At 37.8% G+C, this 12,949-nt stretch overlaps 1 protein-coding gene across 1 annotated transcript in view; it reads right to left on the minus strand.

Annotated features, from left to right (window-relative positions):
- MAN1A1 (mannosidase alpha class 1A member 1) overlaps positions 1-12,949 on the minus strand; it is a 151,994-nt gene that overhangs the window by 15,948 nt on the left and 123,097 nt on the right. Inside the window, exon 8 of the mRNA XM_074862390.1 lies at positions 9,233-9,348. Coding sequence (XP_074718491.1) covers positions 9,233-9,348 — 116 coding nt within the window. The remainder of the gene's footprint in view (positions 1-9,232; positions 9,349-12,949) is intronic.

Genomic DNA, 12,949 nt, shown 5'->3' on the forward strand with positions numbered 1-12,949 from the left:
ATTGTAAAAGGAGAACAGGTGACAAAGATCTGCCCAAGTGAAAAGCTCCATTTGGTAGAATTAATTCTGAATTTCATACTTAGAATCAATTTACTTTTATTTTGATATAATTATCTACACACTTAAAAAAAGAATATGCTTATTTGAATTGCAGCTCTATTATAACTTGGTCCCCACCTACAAATAATTCCTTCCTGTACTGCTTGCAGATCAGGTGGTATCATATTTATCACTATAGAGATTATTATTTCATTTTACTGTAATGAATGTTCTCAATATAAACCAATATACAGTATCTGCAAATAATGAAGAAAGCTAGAAGAATGTGGTCTTTGATTAGCTGAAAATACATTATTGATGGATAATTGTTTGGAGCTGGTACAGTTTTTCTTTTAAGTAAATGGAAATCTCATTTTACTGTTTTCCAGAATGTATTTGTGCAATTCAAATAGTAATTTCTTTCTTTCCATCAAGGTAAAGCAGAGAGACTGTGCAACATAAAAGGTTGCAAAGAAAAAGTGGCTGCAAATGTACGTTCCCAAAGGGAGCAATAGCTCCCTTTAATTTTATAAAAAATTTAAAAAAAAGCAAATGGAGACAACCTAACTTTAGACCATCCCGGACAGAAAAGGACAGGAAGGAAGAGAAACTAAAGGAAAATAAACATTTGACAGACATTTAAAGAAATAAATTTGCTACATTTAAAGCTGATACGGCATATGGTTTGTCGTGTATCTACAAGCTCTTTCTTATAGCCAGACTAACTTTTACGGCTGATACAGTTCCTGACAATTATTTTTATTTTGTGCTTTTATGTAAGGCTCTGCTCACAGTCCTCAGTGCAATAAAGCCTTTAGCTAAATTACTTTTTTTTCCATCTTGTGGGAAATTATTCCTTCTATACAACAACTATAAAAATGCTTGAGCACTCAATTAGAAACACTAAGAGTCCCTTTTACAGTTTGAATTGTGACTCAAGTGCACGTTGTATTACTCCTGGCATCTTTCTCATGAGTTCACATGTTAAAATTATGCCCTTGCCTATCTGTCACACTGGAAGGACTGCAGTGAATGAGACATTATGACTTGTTTAGGTTAGAGGATTGCACATTGCACCTGTGTGTAATCTCTGTTATTGACAGTACAGAGAAACTCTTCAATTTTTCCCAACCTGATTTGCTCCCCATTTCCTTTCTTAAGGTGATATGTTTTGCATTCTCTGCTTATCACCCTGTTCCTTACCTTTACATTATACTGCCAGTCCTTACAATTGCAAAATTGAACAGAACTGGACCCTCATAATAAATACTCATTTTCCTTCATTCAGTTCTTCACTCCTTTAAGCTTTTCACACAGCTTAAATGCTGCCTTCACTACACTCCTTCCTCAATCTCTGACTCGATTTTGTGATTGGGAAGGTCTTCATTCACCCTTTGAGTTCTTTAGGATGTTGAGCTGGAGTGCTTATAGAGAAACATTGAGGATACAGAACTTGAGTAAAAAACCCAATCAACAAGCTTATTTTTAATAGAGAGTATCCTCTTGGTGGATTATGCTGACAGGTAATAAAAACATTGAGATGCCTACAGAGCACAGATGGAGACTTCTCAGGAAGAATGTTCTGTACCTCAAAGTTGCTCAATTTGAAATAAACGTGTGCCACAAAAAAAGTTAACTCTGATAAAGGAGCAGGGATAACAAATTACAAACCTCAAAATGCAATGTCAAACTGCAGTTCTACTTCCTCTAGCACTTGGGCATTTTACCTCTCCTTTTACAATAACACTTTAATTATGATTAATGAATTTCAATGACTACTGCCATTTTAACAACAAAAAACAGGTGTTTCATTTCCCACCTCAAGATGTCACTGTAGCTGGAGATAAAACTGTCTTGCAAGTCATAGTTACATATTTCCATCTCTTAATAAATTCAAAACTTCAAAAAGATGATCCTAGTTCTAAATTTCCAGGGTTTATAATGTTTGTTTTGGGGATAATTACAACTCTGCAGGGTTCTACAACAAAGTACTATAAATTATTTCAGCCCAAACTTTTAATATATTTTTCTTCCCCTAGGAATCTTCTTCATAAACACTATTTTGACAGTTTGAAGCAACAGTGAGTATGAAAGAGAATTCTACCACGTGATGTTTCCAGTAATTCAAATATGTATAATGTCAAATGCTTACTTATTTATTTTAATATTTATGGCTTGCACCAATACATTTTGTTGCTTTGAAAGAGCACACAGCAGGCAGGTCAGTATTACTGTGGGTTTGCATGCTGTGAGTTTATAAGTCAATTGCCTTTTTTCTTGACTTTAAGTTACTTCCCTCATGTTTTCTCTGTTGAGTTGATCTAAGGCAATAGATACTTTTCTTCAGCAATCTTCATAATTCATCAAATTTATCCTTTATCCAAAATTCCAGGGAGTTTTAGTATGAAAAGTTTAAGATTTGCATTGTTCCATTATTACAGCTGTTTTGGAGATGGAAGAAAAACATTGCACTTTTAAAAAAAAAAATTATATTTATTACTTGATTCTGTTTTCTTAAATATTGTTCATACAGATTTTAAATATGTATTACAAGATTCATGAATCACGTGAAAGCATACAGTCAGAAAAACTAGGATGGAATAGGAAGTTCAAGCCCTTGTTACAATTTATTTAAATACTTCTGCCAAAGAAAAGTGGTATCTTCTTATCCTCACTGCTTACTAAACTGCACTTGAAAAATCAAAACTGAAATCTGAACACAGAACTTTCATTTGTTTAAACACAATATATAAGAAATATTTTGAAAGCAATAAGGCACTTACTGCTTTTGGATTTAAGATGCGTTACACAGACAAGCTTACATGTGAAATGAAATATGAATGCTTATAATGGAGATGCCTAAGTTTTTAAAATGGAAACATGGGCAAACATTTAACTACTATGATACCTATCCATCTGATCACTAAAAAGATTATTAAGTTCTAGGGGAAAACTGATAATTTACTTTTGTCTAAAAATCTAATTATGGTTTTTTCCCCTTATAGATCTATTAGTGTCTCTAAGAGCACCAGTGCTCTTGCACTAGACGTATTTAATGCTGTCTGCTACCAGAAGGCTAGATTTATTCATATTTGTAAAACAGTATTAATGGAATGGCATGAATCAAAGCAAGTCACTCTCAAAATGTTACATTATGTATTTTCTGAATATTCTAGAAAAAATATCTATCACTCCTGACAAGCTTTTTTGCTGTCAAAAAAGGAAGGGAATATAGCAGAAGTAGTAAGGACACGGCTGCTCTGACAACAAGAGCAAAGCCACGAACAAAAAGGGGACAACTTCTCTCACAGGACTTTTCTAGTTAAAACCCTCATTAGAGTTCTAACAACATTTTAGCTTGCTGCTTCTCCTGACAGTCTATAAACAAACAAAAATTTAAGTACTTTTTATAGACCAAAACATAGACATGGTGCAGTTATAAGTAAATTATTAACAATTTAAAAATCTGCAGAAGCCTGTCTTTAGTCTTGATGCTTTCTGTAAGCAGTTGTAGAAAGCCTCAAAACTGTCAAGAGGGGAAATATAGAGAAGAGAATAAAAAGGAGCAGTGAGCCCTCTGGACGTTCTTGTCTGTTAAGCGTAATGAATCTTGTGTTCCTACATAATACAGCTATACTATCGCTACGTGCAGAACACCAGTGCAGCTGGGTGATAAATATTTTAAACATGACAGCTGACAAAATATGTAAATAAACTGCCTATTTGTTCATTTTTACACATTTAAGTTATAGACAATACCTCCCCTCTCCCAAAAAATGTATGCAGAGGGAATGCTGGGTCCCCTGCACTGACTGTTTCGTTCTGAAGATGGGCTCCTATTGCACCACTCTGCCTGCCCTATTTACATATTTCCTTCAATGCCAAGAAGTGCTCAAGTATTGAATGTTCGATTCATTAATATACTTTTGGCTTTACCCAGTATGACAAACTATTCTAATTAAGTCGTTGCAGTTCTGTCATTGTCCCCATCAGTTATGCAGTTTTTAAGATCACTACAGCCACAAAGCAAACCACTTCAAGCAACTAAATGGAAACTGCAATCAGCACAGACCAGCCACCAGACTGTCACCACAGTTAAATAGACCCTCATGAAACTCTGGAGCTGGAAAGGGCTGATCTGCCAGTATCATGTTTTCAGTTTGCTAACAACACTTTGTTCTCTCCCTCATTTCAATGAGAAAGGAGTCTATATGGATTTGTTTTGTTTATCTGAAAGGCTGAAATCTCAACAGCTCTGAAAAATATTTGCTATTTAATGCTGACAATTAAATACACAAAAAAACCCCAAACCCAAACCAAAATCAAAACCATATAGCTTGCTTTGGCAGAGTACAAATTGAGTATATCAAAGCTAGTCTCAAAAGTTAGCAATGTGCCAAAAAAATATAAAAAATTAAAAAGTGATCTTATATATTTTCTGTCCAATACTCAAAATCCTGAGGCCAAAAATTACTTTTTTGCCTTTGGATACCCATAAAAGGTTACTGCATTCCTTAATCACGCAGCCCAGCCTAGCAGCAGGCTGACTTTCAGGAGTGCTGTTGAAATCTGGCAGAGAACGGCTGTGGCACTGCTTCACAACACCTATTCTTCTTTTTGCTATTTCCATTGTTTCTACTTCCACGTGCAAGGTTCTCCGGATATCACTAGTTTTCTTGTCACAAATTTCTGAGCAGTTGTAACCCAGTAAGAAAAATTAAACAATCTACATGTCTAAAAGTAAACTACCCTCTCAAAAGGTAAAACTGCAGATCGCAGTGGCTTTACCTCTCTGATAGCATGGGGCCACCGTGGGCTGCACTGAACCGAGCTGCTTGGCAAGTGCTGGCAAGGGATTCTCCCTCTTCCTGTGAAGTTCTTCTGGGCCAAGTTACTACTCTCTTTACAGCCTTTAGATATGCCACTTCTCTAGAAATACACTGAGGAGGGGATGAAGGCAGTGTCAGAGAGAGAGAAGAAATATTTAAGATGCAAAGTTTGCAGCAATGGCCATAAATAAATATAATGGGAAAATTTGGAAAAGATACCTGACCATCAGACATCAAGTGTGAGACAACCTATAAACAGGAGTAGTGGGACAATTGCCCTTCAGCTTAGAAAACAAGGGCTGACACATTCAAGAGGGGAGAATTTGATGCAGTTGCTCGTGATACTGCTGTTGTTAGACTAGATGTAAGTGAACCCACAAGGTCCGTTTTTGCTCTAAATTATAATGTCCTCTTACTAAACCTACTCAGTTGTGTCTCAGAGATCAACTGTGTTAACTGAAAAGAGTGGGATGGTTCCTGTCCTGGATACTTGCAAAGGCTGATAGATTATTCCGTGGGCAGTTACATCCTCAAAATATGACTAAAATCTGAACACACGTGTGTTTTGTAACTAAATGCTGCATGCTATCCACTGAAACCATAGAATCATAGAATGGTTTGGGTTGGAAAGGACCTTAAGATCATCTAGTTCCAACCCCCCTGCCATGGGCAGGGACACCTTCCACTAGATCTGGTTGCTCAAAGCCCCGTCCAACCTGGCCTTGAACACTGCCAGGGAGGGGGCAGCCACAGCTTCTCTGGGCAACCTGTTCCAGTGTCTCACCACCCTCACAGCAGAGAATGTCTTCCTAACATCTAATCTAAACCTACCCTCTGTCAGTTTAAAACCGTTACCCCTTGTCCTACCACTGCAGTCCCTGGTAAAGAGTCCCTCCCCATCTGTCCTGTGGGCGCCCTTTAAGTACTGTAAGGCCACTATAAGGTCTCCCTGGAGCCTTCTCTTCTCCAGGCTGAACAACCCCAACTCTCTCAGCCTGTCCTCATAAGGGAGGTCCTTCATTCCTCTTACAGTCTTCAAACCAGTTTAAGAAGATCTCTTACTTCCTGTATTATGTGAAATGGGACATTATATGCATTGCTTTTCAAAAGAGAAAAATAACTTACGTTAAAAATACATTCACTTGTCTTTTTGTACTAATTCTAGAGTTTATGAATCCCTCTGATGGCCTTATGAATACATTCATATTATGCTCTGGCATTCAAATCAAGACTCTGTCCCTTTTCCCATTAGAAATAAACTCTTCTTTAAATGGCAGCAGTCAACTACGCATCTTATTCATGGCAAACAGAAAAAGTTTTTAAATCTAGTTTGACAGCTTAGTTATTGCTTTTAACTTAAGCCATAAATCAATCTATAGATGCTACAAAAATTCCAATAGAAAGAATGCTTTGTTTTTAATATAAGTTACAGAACAACGTAAGAAATAACCCCAAAGCTTTATCTAAATAAATTTCAGCTTTTCACAGTGAACTATAACTCACCATATATTTTCATTTGTGGTTTCTGGATAGTGGAAGATATTGAATTAGACATCAAACTTTCACATTGCTCTTTCAGAATTTGGTGGGTATGTGCTGGACTGAATGGTCAGGAATAATCATGCCGTTCCCTTTGGCATAGTCTTAAAAAGATTCTGAAACCATCAGGGGAAATTTATCTAAGAAAATACGAAGCAGACTCAGAATGCCCAAACCGTGTAGACTTAGTCATAAAGAAAGACTGCAGCTTGTGCAGACACTTAAATTAGCTTTAATTTAGATAAGTAAGGGATCGATAGCAATAAAGTCAGTAGCAGGATGGATTTCAAAACAAGCTAGTTACTCCGGTGAAGAACCTGGCATCTCAATGGGGCCCAAACAGTTTGCTGTTTCTGTGAGACCACAACTTCCCTGCTGTTTTCTGAACAAGCTACACTACAACATCAAACTATACCTCAACATGCTGCATGTACAATTTCAGCCTTGGTACAGATGTACCTCAGTATAGAACACAGAGAGCATGAATGTCATCGCTCAGAAAATACTGGAAATAGCATTCAACCAGCGGCATGGTGAAATCTAGCACATATTTAGTGATCATTTCGTCCTCTCAAACAGACTCTCTCATTAATATTGCCACATTTGGTGATGCTGCTGACGAGGCAACTCTGCTTCCCCAACTCAACCCTGAGCAGGGAGAACTGGCTGCGCAGTGTGGTGGCCATCACCACTTCTGCTTCCTGTGGGGCCCTCGGGATGTTTGTGACAACTTTCGTACCTGAGGAGGTCGTTATCCCAGTGTAGCTAAGGTGTGAGTTTAAAAAAAGCAAGAAGCCATGCTTCTTGCTGCAATCCCCCTTGGAGTGCTCCTGGCCCTCTTCCCCATGACCAGCCAACAGCAGGTAGCTCCCCACGTGCTGGGCAGTTTGGGCTGGCTCAGGAGGGACACAGGCACACTGCCACTGTGCAGGTGACATGGGACAGCACACCCGCTTGTGTGGCGTAAGGTGAGCGAGACTTCCTGATGTACCTCACTCCAGCTGTGCTCAAGTCAGTGGAAGATGAACCTTCAGCCTTAGTAGGAGCAGCCCAGTGCTGGCCATCATCAAAGCACTGGGTCTCTTGGACTCTCTGTTATCAGCTGGGACCAACGCGCCCCTGCTGCTCCCTGGCAGGATGGGAGGCAATGCGCTCACGGTCCTGTCAACAAGGGTGATGGTCACACCATATTTGGGATATTCTACCTGCAGTGTTTTCCAGAATAGCTGTACTAGAAAAAAGCACCTTTTTTTACTGCATGTGCCTATGCACTGGTGCTTACCTTGTGTAAGAATGTATTTAAAAGAAAAACCTGACGTTATTAAACTAGTGGAAGTAGAAGACTAGAAGCAGCTTTGAGGTGCTTCAAAATGCCTTCCATGGTAAGATGAATTGATATCGTATTATCATACACTTTGTTCTCTCTTTTTGGCTGCCAACCTAATGGCTGAGCTATTACAGTATCACTGTTCTTATGTTATAGCCTCAAATGCACTCAAACCTAATTTAAAATCCACCTTTTGCTCTGAAGCTGAAACCACGTTAGTGGTGAAAATGAGGCCGACTGCATCCAAATCTGCACTTACGAAATTAAAGGCAGGATTTTCTTAGCAGAGGATACTTGTTCGTCCAATTTACTACCACCAGAGATCACACCCTCCCTCAAATCATCACATATCACTTTTCTCTCTAATAAAAAAAAAGATAGTTGCAATGAGCCAGGGTTGTATTTTTTTAATGTCACCACTTTTTGTGGTATGGGAAGTAAAGGGAGACTTATGTCTCTTCCCCAGGGACAGCGCATTTCAAGATGTATGAAAAAATAAGAAGATATTTCTTAGCATCTCGAAGTCTTGTCTACAGAGGCACTGTACATACATACAGTTAATAAGAGATAGAAGTCCTAACCCTAGAGAGCTTCAGATGAAAACAGATGAAAACAGATGAAAGGATGGGGAAAAAAGAAGTAATATTATCCTCCTTTTTTAATATGTATATATGTGAAAGCAAAGAACTGAGAAAATAGGTCATTTGCCCAAGACCAGAAGGAAAGCCTGTAAATATGAATTTAAACTTAATACTTCTCAAGTCTCAATCTGGTTTCACAAAACCATTATTTCTCCCAAAACATCATATTAAAGAAATACCATCAATAACAAAGCAAACTGCAGACCAGAAGGATCATAAATAAAATACCACATAGAAATGTAAGTATGAACAATTCTGATTTTTGAAAACTTTCTCTTGTGTCCAATTTGAATAATTGGCTATTTCACAGAAGCTGGCAAACATATGCCTCTTGTAACAAAAAGTCATTGTGCAACAAAAACTTCTATTTTCATTTATAATTATCTACCATAATATATTGATCCCTGTGTTGACCACAAGCAAAACACTCTAATGGCTGAAATATGAGGTTGAAACACAAGAGAGGAACCCCTCCTGGATATAAGGAAAAAGGACAAAAAGAATATATTTGGGGAAGACTGAGGAAAAAAGAATTGAGCTTCTATCTGGGAGATACTTGTAGATGCATTTTTTGTTGCATATTTTATACTTTTCTTCTCCAGTGTCAGAGAGAAGTGACTGTATTGCAGTTGGAAAAAAAATGGCTGTACTTCAAGACTCTCCCCTTTCCCACAGTATCTGTGTTCCTCTAGCATTTATATTTGATGAAGTCTTTTTAAAAGAGAAACTAATTCTTTAAAAAACCCACAGTGTGGTGGCAAAGACATAAATCTCTCACATTGTCCCCAGAGCCTGTGTCTTTAGGTTTATTATAGATTAGATTATTATGGAAAGGAAGATTTAAATATCTTATTTACCTGAACAGCATCATAATACATTTTCTTGCCTTCTTCATCTGTCTTGTCTGACATCAGCCATGCCTTAAGCAAATATTCATAAAAACTATCCCCAAGCCCTCCAATGGAGACGTGATCTTAAAAGGGAAGAAAGAGATTGAACAGTAATTTCATCTTCAGCCTGGGCAATAAAATACAATTCAGTTTGAAACAGTGCATTTAATGATCTCTTTCTACAACAATCTTTAATAAATGTAAGCTTTGAACCTTAGGATGAACCTAACTGGTATAGACAGAGACTTACTTCTTTAATTGCTAAGTTTTTCATCAAGCTAAAGCACCATAGTTATTTAATGTCGTGCCACAGGAGTTCATGGCAAAGAAACAAGAATTTGTATTTTTAACATCTAAGTCATGTAGTCTAACCCATACAAAATGTGTTAATCTAAGATCTTTTTTATTCTAAAACCAGGAAAAAAAGTAGAAAATGCTTTATTTAAGTCACTTCATAAAAAAGGCCAGAACGTTTTAGCTCCTTACTGCAGAGTTGAATTTCAGGTTATTTAATGGCATTTCAAAATGCCAATCCATATGTTTAAAAATAATACTACATTTTTGAACATCTGGCTGCTCTCAGAACTCAGCAGTAGTTCTGGAAGGAAAAAAAAAAAGACTTTGCCACATCTACAGAGGATTATTGCTATCACACTGCTTTATTCTGCCCTATGCTTACTATGTGAAATGATCTGGTACTACGAATGCTGTGATTATTCAATTGCACACGTTTAGGACATAACCCTGCAAACACTAACACCACACAGATCAGACCGTTCGATGTCAGTTGCACCAGTGATGTGAAAGTTAGCAATGGTCTCAGCTGCTCACATGAGGTTGCACTCACTTGCTGCCTAGAAACCTAAAAGATTCTTGGCAAAATTGTAATGGGCTATCACGATTTCAGCATAGATCCCCTAGACACATGAAATACTACACCTTTCTCTCTCTATATATATGTATATGTAAATTGTTTCTCTAAACTCCATTAAATTAAGAACACTAGCTAGAGGTTTTCTTGTCTAAGTTGGTGCTGCCTGGTAACATTAAAGGATTTGGCATTTATCAAGTCCAGTGAAAGGATTTCAGAGTGCTTTACCAGGACTACTCATTTATAACCATTAATTTTACAGTGAGGAAGGGGTCCACTAATTCCACCCAAGACATCCAGGATGCAGATGTGGTTACATATATCATGCAGGAAGTCTGTAAGTCATACCACAAAATTCTGGCCATGAGAAAAGCAAAACATGCATGGGGTAATCCAGGCTTGTAAAGTGAGATGCAGAAGGTTTAGTGGTATAGAGCTCACACTTCCCAATGTCTAATTCTGATCTTAGCTTCAAAGTTATCCCTCTGCTGGTGGAATTCAAAAGAACAGATAATTTATTTTTAAACTCCTTAGTATCTTCTCTTCACGAAATGCCTCCTTTCACCTTCTGAATAGGTTGCAAAGCCATGCAAATCTGGAAGATAAACTTTTTTTCTATTCAAACTTTATTAACAGTGTCTTTTTTCCTCCACTAGCCTGTGACATAATTTAGTTTTCCAAATGTATCCTGTCCCATTGCCTAACAAATACATTGTACCATCAGACCTGAGTTATAAACGTCTTCCCCCCATCCCCGTCTTTTGAATGAGATATATCACATTTCTGGAAAGAATACACCATTTATTTAATTAAATGTTCATGATCTAAAAGGAAAAGAGGCTTCTTGAAAAAAATGAGAACATTTTCTACGATCAAAGGCTGATCTTTGAACAGCAGCATTTAAATGACCTTTACGGTTTCCTAAATAAATTACCATAGAAACCTCTGACATTTGCAAGCTAAATAGCACAAGCACAGTTTCATCAATAATAAGCCCTGTTATTATATACATTATTGCAGTAGACAAATCCAATTGACGCACGCTGCAGCAAATCACTGTCAGTTTACTGTCAAAATAACAAGGGCTAAATGAATTTACAGGAACAATGGCAGTGATCCAGCAGTGTCCTTCACAGTTACAGCATTGCTAGAGAACTGTTCAGAAACTATTCCTCTGTCCCCACTTGATGTTTGAGAGATAACACTTCTGTCTTGTACAAATTAAGACTTTAGGTTTGTTTTTGTTTCCTGTTGTAATCAACTGAAAACAGCGTAGAAAAGCAATCTCAAATCTACTATGGGAAAAAAATTAATAAATCAGTGTCTGCGAACGGAGGCAACTGAATTGGAAGAGACGCAACAAAACTGAATTTGCTTTTGCTGCTTCAGCATGCAAGGGGCTGACCTGCGTCAACATCCGTGTCCATCATTTGCATGTGCAGGAAGCTATTTCTTTGTCAATACTACATACATGCTATTGGAAAGCAAAGCTGGTAAAAACTGTAAGTTTTCCTGTGCACACCAATAAAAACTGGCATTTAGTGAGAACGAGGAGTACATAAAACACAATAATATTAAAAATATGGAAATGGCAAAGGCCATAAGACAGAATAAGTATTTGACTGCTTTAAAATATATAAGGCAGAGACAATGATGGTGTCAGCCACTAGAAAGATCTGCTCTCCTGCAACTCACCAAAAAGCCGAGTTTCTGTGACTGAAGCCGAGGAAGGAGGTAACTGGACCTGGCTCACAGATGCTGAGGTGGCCTTCTAACCAAACCCAGTGCCTATTCCAGGGGGAGGTTTTAATATTTTACAAAGCTGTGCTAAACCACCATGGGTAACAAGTGGGCATACATCTCTCAGATCTGTAAATGGATGTCAGGGTTTATACCAACATGCCAACTGGAGTTGATGGTTATGCACGCTGAGCTGCCACAGGCCTTGTGGCACGGTGACCTGAAGGAAGCCTCAGAGCATAGCAGACTACAAGGCTTTCTAAATTGACGGGCATACTTCTAATTCATAAAGGGAAACAGCCTTTGCCTTAATGGGACAATACAACTGAGCAGCACAAACTTTTTGGACATCATTTTAATTCAAAGTGTGATACAAGGCATTCAAAAATATATTTTATTCAATAAAACATTTGTTCTTTGCCTTTGTGAAAATTATCTTATCTTTCCATACTGTGGCCAGTCCCATAAGGACTCCAGAACCTCACTTCCACCTTAGCTGCATCCAAAACAAGCTATTATATCCAAAACCATCTCCAGACCTTTCCCTCTCTTGTATTGTCTAACCAGCTCCAACACTGATAATCTACAGGATCATCTTATCTGCCCATGTACTTTCAGATCAAGACAGCATATCTTGCTTGTTTTCTTTCAGTAATGTAGGGGAGAAAAAATATGAAAACATTAGCCACATGAATGGGATGGTGGTAGACTGAACCCAACTAGGAAAAGTGGAAATAGAAGCAGGGTCTCTAAAATCATGACCCCTCACAATACGTAAGCTTTGAACATGTTATGAACGTTAGAAAAGGCAATGTACAACAAGAAAAGGCTCAGTCATCGGGAAGGGGCTAAGAAGCTCAAATACTTCAAGCATTTAATTATACTCTTTCCCTTCTAATTTTGGTGTCTCCAGTAATGGCTCCAAGGGGATTAATGCCATGACACAGTTCTGTTTAGTTTGCTTCCTCAGTTGTTGGCATAAAACTTCAACAGAAATCACAGCTGGTATTAACTGGAAAGGCTTGGTTTATTTTTTTTTTTTTAATCTTCAGTGGAGCCACCACTCTAAAAAT

Source organism: Strix uralensis, chromosome 3 (genome assembly GCF_047716275.1).
Source record: "Strix uralensis isolate ZFMK-TIS-50842 chromosome 3, bStrUra1, whole genome shotgun sequence".
In the NCBI taxonomy this organism is placed as follows: Eukaryota; Metazoa; Chordata; class Aves; order Strigiformes; family Strigidae; genus Strix; species Strix uralensis.